This window comes from Mastigoproctus giganteus, chromosome 2 (genome assembly GCF_048544385.1).
Source record: "Mastigoproctus giganteus isolate SK-2022 chromosome 2, ASM4854438v1, whole genome shotgun sequence".
Taxonomy (NCBI): domain Eukaryota; kingdom Metazoa; phylum Arthropoda; class Arachnida; order Uropygi; family Thelyphonidae; genus Mastigoproctus; species Mastigoproctus giganteus.
The window spans coordinates 196,601,404-196,628,451 of NC_143576.1; the positions used below are offsets into that span (position 1 = coordinate 196,601,404).

The following is a 27,048-nucleotide window of genomic DNA, read 5'->3' on the forward strand; positions in this document are numbered from 1 at the left end:
TAATATCATTTGATATGGAATACTGCATTATCATCCTATTTTCAAATTTAATTTCTTAAATTTTATGTTTTCTGCATTTATATTCTGTATTACTGAAGAAGCATGAATATGATATAATGATCCTTGTTTCATAGCAGTATGTCTGCCAAATAATTAACAATTACATAGTATTGGGTTGATTATTATTTTATATGATCCATAGTTCTGAAATTTTGCATCAACATAATAGCCAAACTCATGGATCATAATTGAAAAAATCTACCCAGAATGCTGGACTATATTTCATTGAGATGTTATGCATCAAGTAAATATGATTGGCCCTTAATTGATGATACACATGTGTATTGTTAATTAAAATTGGATTTCATTTAAAGTTGGTGGAATGGTCTGCGGTACTTCCTGGAAAATTTGCTAGAGCATAGCAGTAAAGTTAAGGCACCTTAAATGCTTGGGAATCCTGTATGCTTATTTTACAATGTAATCTACACTTCACAATGGAGTAGACAGCTACATTTTTTTTTTTTAACCAAAATAAAGAGTGTAACCGCTGTGCAGAGAAAATTTCAGGCATTTTTTCGAAACTCCTTTGACACTTGTGATAAACACAATATTTTGTTTATGCTAAGCAGTTTTAAGAGGAAAGCTGTGTAAAATGCTATGCACAGACATTATTCCTTTTCCAGACACTTTTGGTACTAATGATATTAAGAGTAGGAGATTTGAGGATTTACTTAATAGGTCTGGAGCAATGTGAGTTTAGATTCGATTTGAAAGTGGCTGGAATTTTGTCCAGACATGAGAGGAATACATGTTGAGAGCCTTGTCAATCAATAATGCCTGAAGAGTTTGTGGAAGGCTCATGTGGTAGAATATTCTTCGGTATGATGTGGGCTTGTTATCAGGAGAAACAGGGATGGGATACTCTTAAATAGAAGGGCTTAAAGAATATTTGCCAATGCTCTTGAGACACTATTAGGTGGGTTACAAAACTGTAAATTTGGAGAGGGGGGATGAACAGACTACTAGTTTAACAGCAGCAGAGGTGAAATTGATTCTTGTGCTGCATTCTATTGGGATATGTAGTAGCCTGAAAAACAAGGTGTGGGCGATTAACAGGCCTGTAGGGGGTGGTCCTCATGGGAAAAGGAAATATATGGCTGTGTTATGTATACTGGGTGGGATGTTGGGAGGTTAATAAATAAATTTGAAGTTGGGGTATTAATTTAGTCATCAAATGTGCAAATTATAAGGATATCAGAAACATGGTGGTGCTCAAACTTAAGGGATGCAGAATTTGAATATTGTGAGTACAATGTGTACAGAAAGGACATGTAGGACAGAGTAGCAGTGGGCAATTTGACTAAATTTAAGGAAGGAGTTTTAGATAAATTATTAGAGGGAATGGGCAGATAATGTTAGTAGGTTTTTTTTTGACTGATACTGTATAAGCTTGCCTCCTTAATACTAAATGTTGAAGCTGGCTGAGTTCCAATGCCATGTAATTCAGGAAGGTTAATGAGAAAGCAGCATGTGAACGTGAAATATCTTGCTCCTCTGTTTAGTGAATTCTTCAGTTGGATTTGGGAATGTTGTCATACAAGATTACAGTGCTGATAAACTTTCCAAAAATGATAAGTATTATTTTGAGAGGCTATGTTGCCAAAATAACCATTTAATTGGATCCAAATCTCTTGACTCATAGTGGCAGTCATAGTCTCTTGACTTATGCTTCAAAATGATTTTCAGCTACAGCTTATGGCAACTCATCTTCCTGTGTCCACCCATTAGTTTATGCAAGATGGTATACCATAACATTTAGAGTTAATGTCCTGTTGGATTTTTTTCACGCTGTTTTTGGCCTGTGCACGTTGTCATACTATTGTCTTTCCATTTAAACTGTGAGTATTTTTTTCATCACCTCTGAGTTCAGACTTGAATCCATGTAGTTTTTTCTTGTAGGGGTGTTCCTTGAAAGAGAAGTTGTGCATTCAGTAAACTCTGTAAAATCCAGCACTTTATAATCTGTAATTTTTAAAATCCATCACATTTTAGAAAGAAAAAATAAATAAAATGAAATCTGGGATTTTAAAAAGCAATCTAGCACTTGTACCAGTCATCACATTTTTTTTTTAAGAATCCATGCAAAAAAGGGTGACATTTCTCTCTTCATAAAATGCTTGCATAACTATCTTCTCCTTGAAGCTGTTTTTGTGGCCACAAAGAGTTAAACTACATAAGATAATGCAGTGGTCTTAGTTCTTGCAGCAGAATAAATTTGCCTTTGTGGTGAGTTGCACTGGTATTATTATTATTAGGTATATGGTGCAAGGAAGCCTGAGGCTTATGCTGCACCAGCCAAAAAAAAAAATAAAAAATTCCCAGGTTACCCTGAGAGAGAGACAGAGAGACAGACAGAGAGAAGTAGAAAGAATCACCAAGAAAGAGAAGGATGATGATATTGTACTGCTTTCAAACATATGGCCAAAAGGTTAATCAGCCATTTGTTTAGAAGATAAGACTGATATGACAGTTTGTTTCAGAGCTAATTGGTCCCTGATTAGAGAGCAAGTAGTCTCTAATGGCAATATGCAGACAAAACAGTTGTAAAGAAGTTGTTTAATGTGAGCTTCCATGTAGTATATGAAATAATAGTTTCCAATATTGCTAAAGCTCTCTCTTGTCTGAGATACGGAGGATGCGGAAAGGTCAAGGATTGACCACCGCATATCCCGGAGCAATATGGCCTTAGTTGCTAATGCTCCTAAAAAAAAAAAACCAAACAACAACAACAACTTGTCTGAGTATTATTACTAGAGATCATCTGCTATCTGATGAGGAACCAATTAGGCCTGAAACAGGCTGTCATCATAAGGTCTCAACTTTTAAACAAATGTCCAATAACCTTTTGGCAATGTTGTCAGCATTATCAATGCAATCTGAATTGTAGAATCATTGCATTATCTGTGGAGTTTAAATTGACAAATCAGTACAGTTTAAAAACTATTGGCCACAAAAGCAGTTGAAAGGAAAAGGTAGTGTTGCAAGAAACTTATTTCTCTGAGCTCATACAGCTTTAGTTATAATTTAGAATTTCTCTCTTTTAGTATTATCCCTTATTCACTAAACTTGAGTAGCAGATCTGAGGACTTATTTAACAAGTATAGGGCAATGTTGGGAAAAAGTTCAAGTTCAGACTGAATATTAAATTATCTGCTATTCTGTCCAGACACAATAGGAGGTAGTACATGTTAATAGCCTTGTCAATCAGTTCAGCCCTGGAGAGAATATGCAAGGTTTATGGGGTAAAATTTTTCTTAGTGTTGTTTGTAATTGTTAACAGGAGAGACTTTTTCTACAGAGGTAGGATACACTTAAAAAGTGTGCAAAAATATTTTATGACACTATTGAGGCAGCATTGGGTGGAAAAAACTGCTAGCCTGAGGGGTGGGGGAAACACAGACTAATAGATTAATAGTAGCCACAGGCAGAGGTGTAACTAATTCTTGTACTGCTTCTCTTGGGAACATATAGCAACCTGGAAAGAAAGGGTTTTGGGATTACAAGACCTGTTAGGGTCATTATGGAACAAACAAATTCATAACCTGTATCAGGGTTACTAAGAGTAAAAACAAGTGCATGTATACTTGCATGTGCACTAAAGCTAGGAGCATTGTAATTAAATTTGATGAATTTGAAGTACCGATGAAGTCATCAAATGCAGATGTTGCGGGGGAAATTGGAGACATGGTGTCACTTAGACATAAGAAATGCTCAATTTGAATATAAGAAGTACAATGTATACAGGAAGGATATAGTGTAGTTTAACTAGTGGCACCGGGGGTCCGCCCAACTCTGCAATATAGGAAGGACAGATAAAGACAAGGGGAGAAAGAGTTATGCTCTTAATTAAGCATACTAAATCTAAGGCACAACACTGACAATAAGGCTCATTGGCCACCCATTAACATTGCACTGGGAAAATTAAAATGAGAGTAGGAGTGTGCTATAGGCCTAATGATTGTGATGAGTATACTAAACAATGTAGAGAGAAATGGAGTGGGCCCGGTAAATCAGAATGTCTTATAATGGGGGATTTTAACTTTCCAGATGTTGACTGGAATTTGTTAATTGGTCACTCACCTGTGTAAGACTTTTGTGGTTTTATTGGATGACTGTTTTCTACAGCAACATATTTAGAGTGGCAGCAAGAGAAATCATTACTCTTGATCTGATTATGAGCAGCTATTCTTCATGTATTAAAGAACTGCAGGTAAAAGACCCACTGAATGGCAGAGAACATAGTGTACTGTTGCAGAATTTACTTAAAGACATAACTGCTTTATGTAAAGGATCTACAGTGGTCTCAGATAGTTTTTAAATTTTGTGCAGTGGAACCAACTGATGATATTACCAACAGCAAATTCTAAATGGGAAGCATTCAGGGAAGTAATAGAAGCTGCTAGGCTTCTCATACCATCTAACAAATACTCTTCAAGGCTTAGATCTAAATGGGTCTCAAATGAACTGATGACACTTGTGGCAGAGAAGAAAAATGTTTGTTTGTTTGTTATTTGGTTTTTAGGAGCATTAGCAACTAAGGCCATATTGCTCCAGGGATATGCGGTGGTCATTCCCTGACCTTTCCACATCCTCCGTATTTGGTGATCACAGGCTCGAACCCCAGTCTAATCAAGAAGCGTGTGCTATGCACTGCTGCTCCTGCCCACCTGGCTATGGAGGCCCCTAAGAAAAATGTGTGGGATGCATTATCAGATGATACAGAAGTCTGTGGTACATATGAACTACTCTATAATTACATCACAAAGGAAGTTAGGCAAGCTAAGGCAGATTACAAGAAGTCTCTGGCAAAGAATGCTAAAAACATCAGTAAAGACCTTTTGCTTATATTAACGATAAAAAGGAAGGGGTTGAATCACATCGAACCACTTGAATGGAAGACTTTAACTGTTTGAAGACCCTACTCAAGTTGCTGGCAAACTGAAATATTTTGCATCTACATTCACAGGCGCCTCCGTAGTCAGGTGGGCAGGAGCAACAGTGCGTTGCACACGCTTCTTGATAGACTGGGGTTCGAGCCCATGACTACCAAATATGGAGAATGCGGAAAGGTCAGGGAATGACCACCACATATCCTGGAGCAATATGGCCTTAGTTGCTAATGCTCCTAAAAACCAAATAACAAACAAACAAACATCTACATTCACATGTGGGGAATTCTTTAGGGAAATGAATGCCAGAAGTTTATCAAACTCCAACAGGAATCTAAATGATTTTGTGATATCTGAAAGAAAAGTGATAGACAAAAATTTGAAACTAAATATAAAAAAAAGCACCTGTGATCAATGGAATCTACCTAATTATATCAATGGAGGCAGCAAAGGAAGTAAGCAAACCCTTAGCCATAATTATGAGTGCATCCTTGGATTCAGAGGAGGTCTCTACGGACTGGATATGTACAAATGTATTCTCAATTTGCAAATTGAGATTGAAACTGATGTATAATTACAGACCTGTTAGTTTAACATCTGTTCCAGGGAAAATAAAGGGAAAATAATAGTTTGAATAAATTTGAATTTATTCAAACTATCCACTCCCAGAACAATGGATGGAAGCTTGTTCAGCAATCAACCACCCATTGGTTGACGGTAAACCTCAGCACATCTATCCTGCAACCATACTTTCTCAATTTGAATTTATGCTTTCTCATGTGTGGTCCAAGCAAGGGGAAGAATCCCATCAGCATTGTTTACTCAAGCCATTCAAAGCTTTAAGCATCAAATTCAGATCACCTAGTAGGTGTCTAGTCTCCGGACGTTGCAGTTTACACAACTGAAGCATTTCTTGGTAAGAACACCCCTTTGTTCCTCCTCACTAGTTACCCTTTGTTCCCCCAATATAGTTACCCTTCTTTGTACCCATTTCAGCAGCTACATCTTTCCTAAAATGAGAACTCTCTGTAGTACTCAAAAAAAAAATGTGGCCTGACCATTGCTTTATACAATGAGATAACCCTGCTTAATCCTGCTAGAAAAATTCCTGTATATCATGGATGAAACTCCATTCTTCTAGCAGCCTGTCTGCAGTGCTTAGAGAATTTTATATCTGGCTACACAATTATCTCCAGGCTGTTTTTATTTTCCACTACCCTGAGCGTAGTACCTCAGTTGGTAAGTTACTTTGTGATTAGTGCTACCCATATGCAGCATCAAGCATTTTTCAGTGTTAAACTTCAATTGCCATTTCTCTCATCCTATCTGCCTAATTTTTCTATATGTTGTTGCAGCAGCATACCCTGATTACTGCCTTTAACTACCCTGCAAACGTAGACATTAAGCCTGTAAACCTTCATCAGTGGAATCTATCTAATTATATCAATGGAATCTATCTAATTATATCAATGGAGGCAGCAAAGGAAGTAAGCAAACCCTTAGCCATAATTATGAGTGCATCCTTGGATGCACTCATTAATAAATACAGAAAACAGAATCCAACAACAAAATTTGTGGGACTCTACTAATAACATTAGTCCATTGATAACCACTCTTTGTCTTCTCCCACTAAACTATCCCTTTATCCTTAAGACTATCTTGCCCTTAAATGCTACAAAGCTGCAGTTTGTACAGCAGTCTTTTATGTGGAACGGTATCAGACACTTTCCTGAAATCCAAATATATAATATCACAGTTATTTTTTGCATCCATTTCCTTTGTTACTGCATCATAATATCCAATCAAATCAGTTAGACAAGATTTCTCCTAAACAAATCCAAACTGTGACTGAAATATAACTGCACTCCTGTGTAGATGGTCCTGCATTACTTCGTTAACTAGTTACTCCATTATTTTCTGTGAAAGAAGTTGAGCTAACAGGTCTATAATTACTCATGTCACCCTTTAATCTCACTTTGTGAATTGGGGATACATTACCACATTTCTAGTCCACAGGTAATCCCTGTGAATCCAGATGCTGTCATAACTATTGCTAAAGTTTATTTTACTTTAGCAATAATTATAACAGCATGGGTAGATCCCATCCACCCCAGGTGCCTTTTTTTATGTTTAACTTCAACAATTTCTTTTCTGCTTTCATTTCTGTTATTATAAAATTATTTAGCTCCTGTTGGAGTTCGATAAGCTTCTGGCATCCACTTCCCTAAAGAATTCTTCATGTGTAAATGTATATGTAAAATACCTGTTCATTTTTTCAGCAACCTGAGCAGGATCATCAGCAGTTAAGCCGTCAATATCAAGTGGACAATGTGATTCAGTTCCTTCCTTCTAATTTTTACATAAGTAAAAAAGTCTTTGCTGTTTTTCTTTCCATAATTTGTTAAATATTTCTCATAATCTGCCTTGGCTTGCCTAATGTCCTTTGTGACTTGATTGCACACTAATTTATATCTGCCATAATCTAGTGTATCACCTGATAATTTATATGCATCCTGTTGCAGTTTTCTTCACTGCCACATGTCTCATTAGTTCATCTGACATCCATTTAGGTCTATGCCATGAAGAATATTTCTTAGTTTGTATGATAAGCGTAGTAGCTTCTATAATTATTTTACTGAAATGTTTCCATTTAGAATTTTTGTGGTCACACTGGATAGAAATTAAAAACTGTCTGAGACTACTATAGTCACCTTTACGAAAGCAAAAACCCATCCCATTATGCTTAATGGTAGTTATGTCTTTAAGTAAATTCCACATTAGTAAACTTTGATTCCATCTAGTGGTTCTTTTATCTCTATATTCTTAATGCATGAAGAATCATTACTGATAATCAGATCTCTCTCTCTCTCTCTCTCTCTCTCTCACACACACACACACGCGCGCGCAGCCATAGAAAACAGTCATCCAACAAATCCACAAAAGTCTTGCTATTTTATGAGTGACCAACCCACAGGTTCCAGTCAATATCTTTGCCAACTCTGTTTCTCTGTATATTTGTTTGTTTTAGTTATTAGCCCTGTAACCTACTCCTACTCTCATTTTTATTTTCCCAGTGTTTATATGATGCAGTAACAAAGGAACTGGATGCAAAATAATTTTGATTTTATATGCTTGGATTTTAGGAAGGCTTTTGATTTTTGATACTGTTGCACAAGCTGCAGTAATGTGACATTAAGGGTAGGTTACTGCTATGGATAAAAGGATGGTTGAGTGTTAGAAGATAGAGAGTGGTTATTAATGGGCACTGCTCTTTGTGGATTAATGTTATTAGTGGAGTCGTCCAGGGTTCAGTTCCTGGCCCATTGTCGTTTTCAATATTTATTAATGATATTGAGGAAGGTATATCAGGCTTAATGTCTAATTTTCAGATGATAAAAGGTTGGGAGGTGGTTAATGAGAGTAATCAAGGTAAGGGAATGCAAGAAGATGTGAAAAAGCCGTGAATTAGGGTTGAATTTGAAAGTGTCTGCAATTCTGCCCAGACAGGATAGGAGGGAGTATATGATGAGAGCCTTGTCAATCAATTCAGCCCTGGAAAGATTGTGCAAGGCACAAGGGGTAGAATTTTTTTCAGCTTGGTCTGTACTTGTTAACAGGAGAGACTGCTTCTACAGGGATGGGATAAACTTAAATAGAAAGGGTGCAAGAATATTTGCTGATAGTATTGAGGCAGTGTTAGGTGGGTTTTGGAAAACTGCTAGCTTGGGGGGTACAAGGACTAATAGATTAACAGTAGCCACTGGCAGAGGTGAAAGTGATTCTTACACTGCTTCTATTGGAATGAGCAGCAGCCTGGAAAACAAGATGCAGGGTATTTCAGAGACTGCTGGGAGTCATTGCGGTACAAGTAAACATGTGGGTTGTGTTAGGGTAGCTAAGAATAGGAACAGGTACATGTATACTTGTGTGTACACCAATGCTAGGAATTTGGTAAATAAATTTGATGAATTTAAGGTATTGCTCAAAACATCAAAGGCAGATATTGTTGGGATATCAGAGACGTGGTGTCACACAGATATAAGGAATGCAGAACTGAAATTTGGGGAGTACAATGTGTACAGAAAGGATAGACAGGATAGGAAGGGAGGAGGGGTTATGCTATTAGTTAAGAAATACATAAAATCCAAAGAAGTGAAGCCAGTCGACATTGCTGGACAGTGCAGTGTCGAGTCAGTTTGGTGTGACATAAGCATTGGGAGATCAAAATTGAGAGTAGGAGTGTGCTGTAGGCCTAATGACTCTGATGAGTATAATAAGAAACTGTACAGGGAAATAGAGTGGGCCAGTAAATCAGAGAGTCTTATAATGGGGGATTTTAATTTCCCAGATATTGACTGGAATTTGGGGGTTGGTCACTCACACATTAGCAAGGCTTTTGTGGATTTATTGGATGATTGTTTTCTTCATCAGCATGTTTGGGAGGCAACTAGATGAAGTATACTCTTGATCTGATTATCAGTAGTGATTCTTCATGCATTAAGAATCTGCAGATAAAGGAACCACTATGTGGCAGTGATCACAGTGTGCTGAAGTGGGATTTACTTAAAGAGGTAACTACCATCAGGGGTAAAGGGATGGGTTTTTGCTTTCGTAAAGGCGACTACAATGGTCTGAGACAGTATTTAAATTCTATACAGTGGAGCCAACTGATGATGATGTTACCAACAACAAATTAAAAATGGGAAGCATTCAAAGAATTTATCTTGGAAGCTACTGGGCTTTACATACCAACTAAGAAATATTGTTCAAGGTTTAGGCCTAAAAGCATGTCAGATGAACTAATGAGACATATGGCAGAGAAGAAAAATGCATGGGATACATCTAAATTAATGGGTGACATGGAAGCCTATGATAATATCTATCATAGTCTTCCATGTCACCCATTAATTTATATGTATCCCATGCATTTTTCTTAAGATATAAGCTATTCTGTAACCAAGTCACAACAGAGGTTAGGCAGGCAAAGGAAGATTATGAGAAATCCTTGGCAAAGGATGCAAAGAAAAACAGAAAAGAGTTCTTTACCTATGTAAACTGTAGAAGGAAAGGGATGAACAGGTTTGTCCACTGGATATTGATGGTTCAACTGTTGATGATCCTGCTCAGGTGGCTAACAAACTAAACGAGTATTTTGCATCTACATTCACACATGAGGAGTTATTCAGTAAGGGGAATGCCAGAGGTGAAGTAAACTCCGGCAATGAGCTAGATGATTTTGTAATAACTGAGAGGAAAGTGGAGGATAAATTGTCGAGGATAAACATAAAAAAGGCACTCGGGGTGGATGGGATCTATCCAGTTATAATAAAGGAGGCAGCAAAGAAAGTAAGAAAACTCTTAGCCATAATTATGAGAGCTTTGGACTCAGGGGAGGTACCCATAGACTGGAGAAGTGCAAATGTGACCCCAATTCACAAAGGAGGATCAAAGGCTGACACAAGTAATTATAGACCTGTGAGTTTAACTTCTGTTCCAGGAAAATTAATGGAGGCACTGATTAAAGAAGCACTGCAGGATCATCTAGACAAGACTTCAGTTATAGCCTGGACACAGCATGGTTTTGTTAAGGGAAAGTGTTGCCTAACCAATTTCATTGGATAATATGATGCAGTCACAAAAGAACTGGATGCAGGGAATAACTTTGATATTATATATTTGGATCTTAGAAAGGCTTTTGATACTGTTGCACATGGAAGACTACTGCACAAATTGGAGCAGACTGGCATTGGAGGCAAATTGCTGCTATGGATAAAGGGATGGTTGAGGGGGAGAAGACAGAGAGAGGTAATCAATGGACACTGCTCATCGTGGACTAATGTTATTAGTGGAATCCCTCAGGGTTCAGTGTTGGGTCCATTGTTGTTTTCTGTATTTATAAATAATATTGATGATGGTATGTCAAGCTTAATGTCGAAGTTTGCAGATGATAGAAAGGTTGGCTGGGTTGTTAAGGACACTACTGACAGTATGCTGCTGCAACAGGATCTGGAAAGGTTGAGCAGATGGGCTGAGAGGTGGCAAATGAAGTTTAACTTTGACAAATGTAAAGTACTACATATGGGAAACAGTAACCCCAGAGTAATGTATCAACTCTGTGGTACTACACTGATGGTGGTAGAGAATGAAAAGGACCTGGGGGTAATTGTGCAGGCAGATATGAAGTTTTCTGAGCAGTGCAGATGGGCTGCAAGAGTATCTCATGATGTTTTGTCAATGATATACAGGAATTTTTCTAGCAGGGATAAGGAGGTGATTATCCCCTTGTATAAGGCAGTGGTCAGGCCACACCTTGAGTACTGTATACAGGTTTGGAGGCCTCATTACAAGAAGGATGTAGAACTACTGGAACGAGTACAGAGATGAGCAACAAGATAAGTGAATGGAACAAAGGGCTTCTCTTACGAAGAAAGGCTTAAGTTTTGTTTACAGTGTCTGGAGACTAGGCACTGGCGAGGTGATCTGATAGAGGTGTATAAAACTTTGAATGGTTTGAGCATGCTCAATGCTGATGAGATTCTTCCTCTTGCTCAGAATAATCACCTGAGAGGGCATAAATTCAAATTGAGGAAAGACAGATGTAGGATAGATGTGTGGAAATTTGCCTTTAGCTAGCGGGTAGTTGGTTGGTGGAACAGACTTCCATCCCTTGTTGTGGAAGTTGATAGCCTAAATAAATTTATGGCTCAGCTGGACAGGTATTTTGAATGAACGGAGGGGTGAAATGGGAGTGGGGTTTTTTTTTTTTTTTGGCTGTTGCTGCATAAGCTTGCTTTCTTGCATCATATGCCTCTACTAATGCTAATGCTAATGTAGAAAAATTAGGCCGATGGGCTGAAAAGTGGCAGTTGAATTTTAACATTAAACTTAATGCAAAATAGTGTATATGTGTAGCAGTAATCCCAGATTATCATACCAACTGTCTAGTACTACACTCATCATAGTGGAAAATGAAAAAGACCTGTGGTTAATTGTGCATTCAGATATGAAGTCCTCTAAGCCAGTGTTTCCCAAACTTTTTTAGTCACGAACACTTTTCATCTTACAATATATTTACGGAACACATATATATTTATGGAACACTTATGAAACACAAGTTTAGCCGGAGCCAAAGAACTGTTTCTTAATATTTTATTACATATGATGCACTGTGCATCTTTATTTCCAACACATGTAAAGCCGAAATTCAAATAACTCTCATCATACTTTCGTTTTGGTCTTTTATTAGTTGGTTCCTGTTTTTTCACTTCGGATTTTTAGGGATCTAAAGGCTGTTATTGTTCATCCTCACTTTGACGTATGACAATATTGTGTTCGTTTTCATCGACCACTGTTGCAATACTAGAAGTACTTGATTCTCTTTTTAAAGTTCCTTTTTCCAACCACAAAACCATGGTCGTTTATTTTAATAATAATATTTCAAAATACTGATTTTTTTGTTCTCGCCTTTTTCCCATTACATATGAGGTCAGCGTTTTTACTATTTTGGCATGAAATTTTTACGGCTGGATGCCTTTCCTGACGCCAACCCTCACCCTTTATCTGGGCTGGGGATATGTGGTGATCATTCCCTGACCATTCTCACCCTCCGTATTTGGTGGTCATGGGCTCGAACCCCAGTCTAATCAGAAAGCATGTGCTATCCACTGCTGCTCCTGCCCACCTGGCTACTTAGGCGCCAATATTTCAAAATACTGATAATTATCAAAAAAAAGTTGTACAAAGAAGTGAGTTTAGTTATGATATCAGTTTACTTCCCCCTTTCCTTCAATCCATGCACTCCAGGCTAAATCGCATACAAATGGCATATTAGATCACTACATTGCTACTTTTTCGTAGATGTCATTACCTCTATGCAAAACCTGCCAAAATAAGTGTCCCATGGTCTATCTGATTATTAGTCTATGCCAGTATATTAATAACAGAAAAAAAAATAATGTTAAAAATTATAATGATACAAAAGTGGTGTACGCTACAAATATGCAAAAATTTATTTATTTTATTTTTCTAATTATTAATTACGATTTTTAACGGAACACTTCACATCTCATGGAACACTAGTGTTCCGCGAAACACACTTTAGGAAACGGTGCTCTAAGCAGTGTAGACAGGCTGTCAGGACAGCTCATGGGGTTTTGTCAATGAGATATATGAACTTTGTTTGTAGGGATAAAGAAGTGATTATCTCTTTGTACAAGGCCCTGGTTAGGCTGCATCTTGAGTATTTTATATAGGTTTGGAGGCTTTGGATGTAGAGCTGCTGGAACAGGTACAGAGAAGCAAGAGAGTGGTGAGGTTTTGTCAATGAGATATATGAACTTTGTTTGTAGGGATAAAGAAGTGATTATCTCTTTGTACAAGGCCCTGGTTAGGCTGCATCTTGAGTATTTTATATAGGTTTGGAGGCTTTGGATGTAGAGCTGCTGGAACAGGTACAGAGAAGCAAGAGAGTGGTGAGGTTTTGTCATGGAGTTTTGTCAATGAGATATATGAACTTTGTTTGCAGGGATAAAGAAGTGATTATCTCTTTGTACAAGGCCCAGGTTAGGCTGCATCTTGAGTATTTTATATAGGTTTGAAGGCTTTGGATGTAGAGCTGCTGGAACAGGTACAGAGAAGGGCAAGAGAGAGAGTGGTGAGGGGGAACAGAAGGGTGCTCTTACCAAAGGTTTCAGTTTTGTAAATTGCAGCATCATTCATTCTGAAGACTAGGCACCTGTGAAAAGATCTGATTAAGGTGTGTAAGGCCTTGAATGTACTGAGTAAGTTCAATGTTAATGATATTCTTCCTCTTGCTGAGACTATACACAAGGGGCATAAATTCAAATTGAGTAATGATGGTTATAGGATAGATGTATAGAAGTTTGCTTCCTAGGAAGAACTAGACAAATTATTGGAGTGGATGGAGGGTGTTTTTTTTTTTTTTTTTTTGGCTGATACTCTCAAGAAAGTTTGCTTTCTTGCATCATTTGCTAATACTAATGCTAACGTTGTAACTTTACTTGATTTGTCCTTGCAAATTACAGCTATGTTGCTGGTCATACAGTGCTTGCATGAGCTGGTGACCAGTTTGATCTCACAACAGTTGAGAGCAAAGAGAATTAAAATCTCCAGTGCAGGTACTACTTGAAAATTGTATTCTTCATTAAATCTATGGTTAATCTCTTCCATGAACAGTGACCTAGTGATGCTCACAAATGATAGATTTAATTTCATATAACCAAAGTTATTTTTTGCTGTCATTATATCTAGGCCATACAGATCATCAGGTACATAACTACAGTAGTAAGAAACACAGCAGATGGCCCAAGGTCACTTGGCTTCCCACTTGCACTAACTCTGTAGAAGGGGTGGCTGCACTGCCTATTGATTTCCCTCTGTTCTGGTTATAATGGTGACAGAAACAAAACTCAGTGATCTTTTTTTATTATGTGCAAGAAATTGATTTTAATTTCTTGCAGTACATTTTAAAAGCAAAATGCCATGAAAACAAATAAAGATTGCCACATTATAATAATTATTCTCTAAGAAGAATAGCTTTTTTTCTTATTCTTCATTGTGAAAGTATTTTGTCTCTAAAGCATGTCCATTGATATTCTAACAATATTTTTTTTATTGTAATTTGTTTGAATTTAAGAAATTTAACTGTTACTTACATTTGAACCACTGTTACCAGCTTTTAGTCACTATAAATATTTATAGATGTAAATAAAAGTTCAGTATTCATTGGAATGTACTTCTTCAAAACTGCTCCACCACAAGGTACACTTTCTAAAATCTAGAAAATTCAAAAATCTGACAGCTCTGAATCTCTGAGGGTGCTGGATTTTAAGGAGTTTACTGTATGTAGATAACTGATATTTTATATAAAAAAAAATTACTGAATTTCTGTTGGTCTGATTTTAATGACATTTGAGATGGAAAATCTTTCTAAAAGACCTAAATAGAACATTTTATGGAAATATATCCACTGAGTTACACGACGATGGATCGAGAAGTGTGTGCTGAGGGTAATAGGCACTTATGACATTTTTGGAATGGCCTTAAAATGATCATTTACACACAGAGATCAGTCTTTATTCTAAGGTCAAATTGCTTGAGAAGCAAGCTGAAAACCTAGTACTGCAGGAGAACAAATTATTTCTGCCAAGAATTCAATTTTCACAGCTGCTCAGCTTTTCTTAATAACTTTCATCATTACTGTTAACTTTTTATTTTCTATACTCATAAATCAGAATTTGCTAGCATGTTCACATTGAGTATTGTATTGATAAATTGTAAAAAACTTTAACTTGTTACAGTTGCATGGGAGTCCTTTTGACCCCCATGTTTTTTTTTTAGTTGTTTTGCACTTGAAAACCATTCTGCTCCTTCAGAAGTAACTCATGATGCTTTCCAAGGTAATTTGTTTCACAGTTTCTCTATTAAAAATTTGAGAAATCTCTGTTGAATAGGGTCAAAATGACCATCAATGGTGCAGTATTATACAATTTTGTACAACTGCCAGAGAGTTAAGAAACTAAGAAATTTTTAAGTTATTAAAATTATTAAGTATTATCTGTGTTGTAATTTTAATGTATATAGTATTCCAATTTTATTTTTACTATCTCTTGTTAATTGATAATAAAATAAGATTATTTTTATAACTATGCATAGAACAATATAAATTAAAATGTTTTCATTATGTGGCATCCTTCTGACAGTGATAAACATTCAAATTTTTGATAACACTATATTAATTCAAGTTGTTGATCATCTCTTCAAAGAATAATGAAAAAAGTGTGTACTATATTGAAGTGTGTTAGTAGTTATTCAGCAATATACACTGGTATCCAGAAGTTAATTTGCAATCATAAAATATGACTTGTCAAGAAAAATATGTACCCAGTTCTCTATAATTTTTTGTGGAACAATAATTATTATAATTGCCAATTATATTGAGTTTCACAAGAATTATGCCTCATTCATTCACAAGTAATAATCACGACTACCTATAACTGAGGGGTCAGTACTGCATAATCCAGGTATTGGGGGGGGGAGTAGGTCATCTCTGACATCCAAAAACCCTTGTAACAAGCTTTTGTGTTTACAATATGACAATAAGACCTTGTGGTAATAAATCCCACTTCCATGCAAGTGCAGATTTTATTGCATGGAAGTTTCAGGGCAGTCAATATGCCTTAATTTGTCTCCTTAAAGCATCCCACATGTTCTTAGTTGGATCACTGTTTCGAGTTCTGGCTTGCCACCTACTGAATAATAACATCCTCAATTTGAAGGGATTCTTTGAGTAACTGAACCTTATGTTGAAGAGCATTACATTATACGAGGTTATGAAAAATGAATTTGGGATCCAAGGCACATCAGAAAAATCTTGTGAGACTCAAAGATCCCATCATTGCAGCCATTCATCACAACACTTACTGGACCATCAGGCTATTGCTGCAATAGTGATCTCTGATGCTAGTGGGATGGGAGTGTATTCTGTGTTCTATCCCAATGAGAATACATTGAGAATTAGGTATTGTTTATTAACATAAGATTTAGTATTAACTCACCTATAAAGAATCCATTGGTCTTGGGTCCAGAGATGGACTCTTCTGCTGGATGGTAGGAATGGGCTTTAAGAAAAAAAATCATTCACCATTTTACATAGTCTTTTTTTTTCCTTGATGCTGTCTGCAGTTTGCTTTGAAACTTATTCTTGTGGCTGCTGAGAGATTGAAGGAGAGCTTCCTGGCTGCTGTTGACCCATGATATCCTGCTGATGGGTATCATGGGAAGTTGTAACTCTTTCTGAACTGGAGCCTGACTGTGCGACACATTTCCTGTATGTCTCCTGACATACAGGAAATGTTGTAGTTAGAACCTTGATGTGCCATTCTTGATATGTTTAAGTGTCTCTTTACTTCAGCAATTCCCCTCCATCCTCTTTCTATAGAATGCAAATAGTTGTTTAGTTATTAGTAGCATGGTGATGACAGATGCATTCTGTACAATGTCGGATTAGAAATGAGTGGTGCTGTTGTAGTGCACACTGTAACCTACTTTACAGTATTTTCATATTTTGGAATATAAAGTTATGTTCTGACATAATTTTTTTTCTTTCATTTTTTAATGATAACCAAACATGAAAGGTATTAGAACCTATAATACAGTAGTACCTTGTATGGGTTTAAGGTTGAGAAGATAGAAGATATTTGTGACATTAGATATGATTGTAATTTTCAGGAAATACATATGAAGGGAGGTTGTTCCAAAGAATAGAAGGGGAAGGGATAAATGAGGAAGAGAAAAAGCTAGTTCTGTGATTTGAACAATAAAAGGAAATTGATTAGTAAGGCATGTTTGGAGTGATTTGGTAGTAAGAGGTGGAATTGCAGATGCCAATTTAGAATAGTGTCCATGGAAATATCAATAAAAAGAAGCATTTAGCAGAAACTGAATGTTTCTCTGATAGATGATGTAGAGATCCATCAATAATGATCCATTTCTTACAAGCTCTCTTTATAAAAGATGTGTCATTAATTAATTTAACTCTCTTCTTTCAGATAGTCTTGGAGGTGAAGAGCAGTGTTGGGTGCTATCCCACATGTAGGAAATGGTAGGATGGATTTTGGATTTGTACAGAATCTGTAGCTGTTCAGAAGAAATGCCAGGAGTGAAAGAGAAAACTTTTTTTTTTTTAATGCAGAGGAATAAATATTTTGATAAATTTGTGCCAAGAGATGTTAGAAATCAAGGTTATCCCCAGAAAAGATATGTGATCTAGTCTAAAGAATCAGTGTTATTGAATATGTTTTATTGTAGTAAGACAGGGCTGAGTTTTAAAAGGATTGAAGCTAACTGTTTTCCTAGTAATTAGAGAATTATCTGGAGATTAGGAATTAAATAATTGATGCTAAATATTTGAGAAGTTGTAGCTTTTTAATTTCTCAAACTGGAACACGGAATATAGGGTAGAGTTACCATTTTTTCCTTGTCAGATCTGTGGAAAAAAAAAAGACTTTAATGTAAAAGAATATAGCTAATAAACATACTACATTCTGCATCTCTGGGGACAGAAATTATTAAATATTGATAATTATTATTGTTAAATAAATAAAATTTAGAATTATGAATGTAATTAATAATTAAACACATGAATCATATTATAATATTAATGAATAATTTCAATTAATTTTAATATTAATAGATTATAAAAATGATATAAATCATTAAAATATATAGGTTGTAAAAATGAAATAAATCATTAAAATATATAGATTATAAAAAATAAAATAAAATAAAAATTAGAAATAAAATAATTGTTGACAACCCTAAATGTGCAAATGCTGAAATTAATAATATTCAACCTCCTGGCCCTTTTGAAACTTTTACTTGTTCCAGAACTTTTACCTATTACACTGCCCAATTTTGACTTTAAAGATTGTACATTACATTTTTTTCACATTCTTTTACTGTGCTGCACTGTAATGTATAATATTTTAGTAATAAAACAATAAACAGCTGATTGTATTTACTACTCTGTTTTTTTTTTTTTTAATAATAGCAATATAAAGTTTATTTATTATTAATATGTACTTAAAAAGGTGGTATTGTTATATATTCTGGTATGATTGAGTAGATCTGGGGACTTACTTAACAAGTACAGGGCAATGTTGAGAAAAAGTTGTGAAGGTAGGATTAAATTTGAAATTGTCTGCAATTCTGCTTAGACATGATAGGAGAGAGTATATGATGAGGACCTTGTCATCAATCTGATCCAGTAGACTGTGCTTGATTAATGGGGCAGGATTTTTCTTAGTGAGGGTTGTACTTGTTAACAGGAGAGACTGTTTTTACAGAGATAGGATAAACTTAAATAGAAGATATGCAAAAATATTGGATGACACTATTGAGGCAGTGTTAGGTGGACCAGAAAACTGCTAGCCTGGGGAGATTCACAGACTAATAGATTAATAGCAGCCATAGGTAGAGGTATAACTGATTCTTGCACTGCTTATATTGGAAAATTCAACAGCCTGGAAAGCAAGGTGTTCAGGATTAAGAGGTCTGTTGTGGTCCTCATGGAACAAGAAAATACATGACCTGCGTCAGGGTTACTGAGAGTAAAAACAGGTCCATATATACTTGCATTTACACTAATACTAGGAGTTTAGTAAACAAATTTGAGAAATTTGAAGTACTAGTTAAGTCATCAAATGTGGACATTGTAGAGATATCAGAGACATAGGTTCCCCCACAGACATATGGGATGAACAGTCTCAATATGAGGAGTATAATGTGTAGAGACAGGACAGAAGGGTAGAAAGGAGTTATATCCTTAGTTAAGAAGCACATAGAATCTAAGGCAGTGTACCAGTTGAAGGATCCATTGCAGTGTTGAATCATTTAGCATGACATAAGCATTGGGAAAACAAAAATGAGAGTAGGAGTATGTTCTTGACCAAATGACTGTTATGAGTATAATGAATAAATATATAGATAAATAGATAGACTAGTATATCAGAATGTCTTATAATGGGTAATTTAACCTTCCAGATATATGCTGGAATTTGTGAGTTAGTAACTCATGCAGTAGCAAGACATTTCTGGATTTATTGGATGACTGTTTTCTACACTAGCATCTTAGCAAGGCCAACTGATGTTACTAATTCTAAATGAGAAGCATTCAGTGAAATAATTGTAGAGATTACCAGGAGTTTTATACCAGCTAGGAGACACCGTTCACAGTTTAGACCTAAATGGATGCCAGATGAAATGATGAGACTAGTGGCGGGGAAGGATGATGCATGGATACTTATAAATCATCAGAGATGCAGAAACCTGTAGTAGGTATAAATTAGTCTGCAGTTATCACAAAGTGAGTTAAGCAAGGTAAGGCAGATTATGAGCAGTCTCTGGCAAAGAATGCAAAGCAAAGTAGCAAAGATTTTTTACTTATGTAAACAATAGAAGGAAAGGGATGAATTACATTGGTCCACTAGATTTAAATGGTGTAACTGTTCATGATCCTGCTCATGTTGCTGACAAATTGAATAAATGTTTTGCCTATATGTTTAGACATGAGGAATTTTTTAGGGATGGGGGTGCAAGAGCATATCAGATTACAGGGAACTAATTGATTTTGTAATAATTGAGAGGAAAGTGAAAGAGAAATTGTTGAAGTTAAATGTAAATAAGGTATCTAGGGTGATGAGATCTATCCAGTTATATTAGAAGAGATGGAAAAAGACATCGGGAAACAAACTTCAGCCATATTAATGAGAGCATTATTGGATTCACCAGAAGGCCCTGTGGACTGCAGGTGTGTGAATGTATTTGCAATTCACAAAGGGATTCAAAGAGTGACATGAGTAATTACAGGCCTGTTAGCTTGACTTCTGTTCCAGGGAAAATAATAGGGTCACTGGTGAAAGAAACAATGTAAGCAATGTTACAGCAAGGGGAGATCTTGTCCAACTGAATCTGAATACTGTGATGCAGTTACAAAGGAACTGAATGCAAAAAGTAATTTTAATATTATATACTTGGATTTCAGGAAAGCTTTTGATACTGTTGCACATAAAAGACTGTTGTACAAATTGGAGCAGTGCAACAGTAAGGCAAGTTACTGCTATAGATAAAGGGATGGTTGAGTGGGAGAAGACAGAGTGGTTATCAGTGGGCACTGTTATTAGAGGAATTCTCCAAAGTTCAGTACTGGGTCCAATGTTGTTTTCAATATTTATTAATGATATTGATATATTGATGAAGGTATATCAAGCTTAATGTCTTAGTTTGCAGATGATACAAGGGTTATTAGCAATTTCAGTAGCATACCACAATTACTGTCATTAACCAAAGTGGTTAATGACAAAATAGTGACATTAATCAGGGTATACTATTGAAACAAGATTTGTAAAAATTAGGCAGATGGGCTCAGAAGTGGATATTGAGGTTTCACATTGATAAATGCAAGCTACTGCATGTGGGTTGCAGTAATCCAAGGGTAATATACCAATTGGGTGTTATCATACTAAAGTTAGTGGATAATAAAAAAGATCTAGGGATAATTGTGCAATCTGAAATGAGGTTCTCTGAACAGTGCGGACAGGCTACTAGGGCAGCTCATAGGGTTCTGTCAATGATATGTAGGAATTTTGCCAGCAGGGACAGTGAAGTGATTATCCCATTGTATAAGACAATGGGGCCAGATCACATCTTGAGTATAGCTTATGGGAAGTCTGATTTTAGGAAGGATATGGATCTGTTGGAAAGGCTTCGCTTCTGCAAATTACAGCATCTGAAAATTAGGCACCACGCTCTGAAATCTGATTGAGGTGTTTAGGGCTTTGTGGCACAGACAGCACATAAGAGTATAAATTTTAATTGAGGAATGGTGGTTGCAGGATAGATGTGTTGAAATTTGCCTTCAGCCAGCAGGTAGTTAATTGTTGGAACAAGCTTCCATCTGGTGCTGAGAGTGGGTAGTTTGAATGAATTTGAGGATATTGAGGTTTCATATTGATAAATGCAGTAATATGAGGATATTAAGGTTTCGCATTGATGTGGATTGCAGTAATCCAAGGGTAATGTACCAATTGGCATCATACTAAAGTTAGTGGATAATTGTGCAGTCTGACATTAGGTTCTCTGAACAGTGCAGACAGGCTATTAGGGCAGCTCATAGGGTTCTGTCAATGATATGTAGGAATTTTGCCAGCATGGACAGCGAAGCAATTATCCCATTGTATAAGGCAATGGTTAGGTCACATCTTAAGTACAGCTTACAGGAAGCCTGATTTTGGGCTTCCTGTAATTTTTTCTGTTGGAAAGGCTTCACTTCTGCAAATTGTAGCATCTGAAAATTAGGCACCACACTCTGAAATCTGATTGAGGTGTTTAGGGCTTTGTGGCACAGACAACACATATAAGTATAAATTTTAATTGAGGAATGGTGGTTGCAGGATAGATGTGCTGAAATTCACTTTTAGCCAGCAGTTGGTTGATTGTTGGAATAAGTTTCCATCTGATGATGTAGGAGTGGGTAATTTGAATAAATTTAAGTAACATTTAGGTAAATTATTAGAGTGGGTTGGACAGGTGATGATGTTGTGTAAGCTTGCTTTCCTGCATCATTTGCCACTGCTGATAATAATATTAAACAGTTCCTTTAATTTGAAATTTACACTTCTACTTTAACAAACCATGTTCTATACTTTTGATTCGATCACAACTTTGTCACTTGATTTGGGAGGGTTGCTTTCTGAGATATCCTTACATGATAAAATATTACAAATTAGGCTTAATATTAAGAAGAAGAATCTTTATTGCAATGCTTAGAATGATAATTTACATAATAATAGTTGCAATAGCCTGTCATGGCACAGTGGCCAGGGGTTAACAATGTATTACAAAGATGCCTCAATAAGCCAAAAATATATAAATAAATAAGTGAAATAAAGTACAGGAAAATGGAGAAATGACTTGAGTATGCTACATATATAGAACATTAAGTGAGGGTACAATCATTTGTTTTAAAATACATACTATAAAAATACATTGAAATGCATAAATATGTACATGGTTGGTTGGGTTAAGAATATACATTGCTCAAGACTCATATTATAATAGTAGTAGCCTTGTCCACCCCACCAAGTATTCTTTTCCTATATTTTCGATCTCAACAGAATACGTTGAAGTCGACATCTAAGTCCTGGACACGAGATAGCATCTGCTGCGGAAGAAACTGGTCTGACAGGTGAAGGCATCTTTGCAGAGGGCATAGCTGGGGAATTGCTCGTAGACGTGCCACTGGGATCCTCCATGCACAGTTGTCCTGGGGGGAGATGAGACCAGTCATGAGTTTGACTGTTGTGATGCGCCTTCTTTCATTAATGAGCAACCTGAGTCTTGGGATGTTAAGTGCATTGGCCAAAGCTGTGGTCCAGAGCTGGGGAGGCAGGCAAAGTTTGTGGCATGCCCACTTGAGAAGCCATGCAAGCAATAGCATCTATCATTCTTCCTGGCAATTCCCATTACTCTCTTGTCTTTGAGAGACCAGTGGCAGGTGTCCAGTCTTGTCACAAAGCTTTACTTTCACCAGCCAAACATGAACAATTGACAAAAATATAGATGTTTGTGTTGCATGTACCAGACACCAGGTGAGTATTTGTGTTTCAATCTGGGATGAGTGACCTTGAATATTCTAAAAAATATGATAAAAACTAATATTATTATTAATTTGTTTTCAATTTGTTAAAAAAAAAAGTTAAAATTTAATGTTTCATAGTTAAAACAAATAGTTGTGTCTCACCGATGTCATGTGAGTGTTTTTGTTAAGTTGAGAGTACAATGATGGAAGTTTAATGCATTTTAAGCTTTTCAATTAGGTGAAGTATTTCTGTTTTATATCCAACTAAGATATATCCTTTCTACTTTTCTTAATCTGCACTGATCACTAATCTTCCTGCTCACCTGATGAAAAGCATCACTATTAAATGACCTTGGGATTGTGATATGCTTCTTATATCTGTCAGAGGGATGGTATTCTACTATAAATAAACAGTATCAGTGCTTCTTAATAGAAAAGCACTACTTATTTGAGATACTTCAACACCAAGACAACTTATGAAGAGGAAAAATGCTCTGTATATGAAATATAGACAATAGTAGAAACTCTACGCTACTGTAGTTTTTTTTTTTTTTAGTCTAGAGTAAATAAAGATAAGTTTGTTAAGCTGTTATCTAGATTTGTTATGGTTGATTTCTAAATTATAGATGTGAAAATATCTTGAAAAATTGTTGAGGGAGTTATTTGTAACATTTGATTTGGGGAGGACTGAGGCTGTGTGAAAGGACAAAAGCTTGAAGCAATAATTGCAAAATTGTAGAGAAGAGAATGGCAGATAGCATGTCACCTTGAGAATGCCAGCCCTAGTATATTTCTTGTTGCTGTAATGATTTAAGGACTAAATAATTGGCCTGCTACATAGTAAGTTCCAAAAGAAAGGTAGTCTCTCCTTAGAAACCATTTCTCCTGAGAAGAGGTAGAATTTATTTAACTAGGACAGTTAGACTACTACTGCATGCAGCCCCTAAGTTCATTTTCTGTAGCTCTTCCACTGATATTATTCTGATAACAAAATGGGCTCAGTTTGATAAGCCAAGGAATTTTTAAATTTAAGGCATGAATCACCTTTAGGATTCACTATTAAAAGGACTGCTACATCTGGCTGCCAGTCAAGGTTCTCTGTTTTGATGGAAACAAACAAACAAGCATTCTACAGATGATGATGTACAGGAATTCCTTGTTTATTTGACCATTCAAATTGAAGTGAAGTTTATCAGACATGAAGGGTATTGTTATGATAATTTGATTGTGTTCAGAGATGTACAGTATTGAAATCTCTTTCTGTAATCTATAGGTTTTATCTCTGAATAATTTAAAGTTTATATGGATTTGTCTCTGCTGATAATTTTCTTTAGAATTTATTGGATTTTATGCGCTACCGAACTTATTGCTGTAATTTTTTCTTATATTCTAATTGGAAACTGATGATGATAATAAAATTTGTATTATCTGCAAATTTCAGCTGCATGATGATCTCTGATTCAGGTGTTTAAGGGTTTGAGTAAGCCAAATGTGAATGGCATTCTTCCTCTTGCTGAGACTATACACACGAGGGGATATAAATTTAAGTTGAGGAAGAATGTTTGCAGGATAGATGTGTGTAAGTTTGCCTTCAGCTGGCAGGTGGTTGATTGTTTGAATAGGGTTCCACCTGTTGTTGTGGAGGTGGGTGGTTTGAATAAATTCAAGGAAGAACTGGAAAAATTCTTGGAGGATATGGATGGGAGAAGTGTGTAGTTTTTTTTGTTTTTTTTTTGGCTGATGCTAAAGAAGCTTGCTTTCTTGCATCATTTGCCATTACTACTTTACTTTTCTCTGCTCATTTTCTTCTCACACACTAGTGAAACTTCCAAGCAGTGCTGACATGGTTTGAGACTCCTTTTCTTTAGCCTTCACTTCATAATCTTTTCTGACATGTAGGTGATTTCTTATTGTACATTGAAATGACCCGTTATATTTTTGGTAAAAGTTTACTGGATGTACCTGGAAACACTTAGATTTCATCACCAGTTTGAATACATACTAGTTTTTCGTAAAATTTTATTTATTTATCATTATATAGATAAATGAATAGCACATTCATTGATCTATCTAATGTGCCTTTTACACATATGCATGTTTAATGATGGCATAATTTGACCTTTTAGGCTATTATAGATTATGGCTTCTACCCAGAAATCTAAGCGTCGGGCTGTGAAGAAGCCATTTTATTCTTTGCCCCAAGATCATAAGACAACAGCAGAGATTTTAAGTGAAGCCAAAGCAGCAATACGGATGATGGAAACTCAGCGTCCTTATACACCACTTGATAAAAATAGGTTTGTAAGATTTACAGCTCTCTGCTTATTTAAAACTATTTGTCATTAATGAAGCTCAATAATTTTTCATTCCCAAGTTTTAATTTTTCTGAATTAAATTTCTCTGAAATTACTTGTGGTTATTTTTGTTATTTGTTTTTTTTTTTTTTTAGGAGCATTAGCAACTAAGGCCATATTGCTCCGGGGATATGCGGTGGTCATTCCCTGACCTTTCCGTATTTGGTGGTCACGGGCTCGAACCCCAGTCTAATCAAGAAGCATGTGCTACACACTGCTGCTCCTGCCCACCTGGCTACAGAGGCGCCAATTACTTGTGGGACCATATAACACAAGCATAGATTATGCCTATATTATGATCCCCACATATGGCTTATCTGATTGTGGAGCTTGAAGAAACTCAGGAAAATTGATTTCAGATTTCTCTGTTACTCGTAATCTTGTATTACTCCTCAAACCCTTACAAACATTATATCCTTTAAGTGTGAGATAAAAAATTTTGAACTTAGATTTGCTAATAATAGACAAGGTTGATATCTTCCTTTCTTGTTGGAAAATTTAAATTTTCAGAGCAGTTGTAGAAAATTTTATTCATAAGTGTTTAAGAGCTAACTACTTATTTTTATTTATAAATCTCTTCGGTTATTTATTTAACTCATATATGAAGCCCTTACATTTTAATAATGAGCCCAGAGAAAAATTGTTAAATATCAGAGAACTATTAATCATTGTAAACATTAATATTTTACATTGATTTTTTAAAATTCTTATATATAGTAACAGTGATAAAAATACTGTACATAATGGTTATTTTTCTCTCAATTGTTATATTATTGATTTAACTTTTGGCTTTTTGAAGGCAGTTTTGTAAATAAATGAATGACTTTAGTAACTGTTTGTCTTATTTCATGGGTATTTGTTAATATTTTGGACAAAAAGGATATGTATTAAATTAGCCAAAAACTAAAAAGCATGATTATGGGTGAGACTGAAAGTGGAAGTATAATCCTGTCTTTGATGATAACAGGATGAAGTGAATTATTTTACTATTTTGATGCTGCTTGTTATTTAATTACTCTGTTATTTTCATAAAAAATAAAATTAGGGCAACATTTCTCAAGCTAGAGTCTGCAGAGGTTAAAGAGGCACTTCAAGTGGTCTGTGAGCATGATCATGTACATTTGATTTTTAGTTGGTGGAGACTGATGATAGTATATTTTCTAAAATATGTAAAAATATATTTTCAAGACAAATACAGTCTTGACAATATATTTAGAACCAATGGATAGCCATAATAATGCTTTCACCCCTCCCATGGTTAGCAGCCTGTGTGGATGACTACCCCCATTATTCACCCTCCATTAGTTGGCAGAAATTTAACAGATGCTATGCAAGCAAGAGCATCTATCATTCTTCAGAAGAGAGAATGTATGAGAATCCATCTCATTCGTGAAGTTCTAAAATGAAACAGTAAGACTGACACATGCATTCATTGAACATTTTAAACAGCTTTTAAATTTCCCTAATCATGACTTATGAGTCATTACCTTCATGAGTTACTTCCATTAAGATATAACTACAATTAAAAAAAAACACTGTTTCTCTGCTGTACTTACCTGTATAAAGAGTATCACATTCTGGGATGTAT

General features: G+C 35.8%; 1 protein-coding gene across 1 annotated transcript in view; it reads left to right on the forward strand.

Annotated features, from left to right (window-relative positions):
- LOC150089892 (armadillo repeat-containing protein 2) overlaps positions 1–27,048 on the forward strand; it is a 257,400-nt gene that overhangs the window by 8,423 nt on the left and 221,929 nt on the right. The window contains exon 3 of the mRNA XM_090390120.1: positions 25,233–25,403. Coding sequence (XP_090246246.1) covers positions 25,246–25,403 — 158 coding nt within the window. The 5' untranslated portion in view covers positions 25,233–25,245. The remainder of the gene's footprint in view (positions 1–25,232; positions 25,404–27,048) is intronic.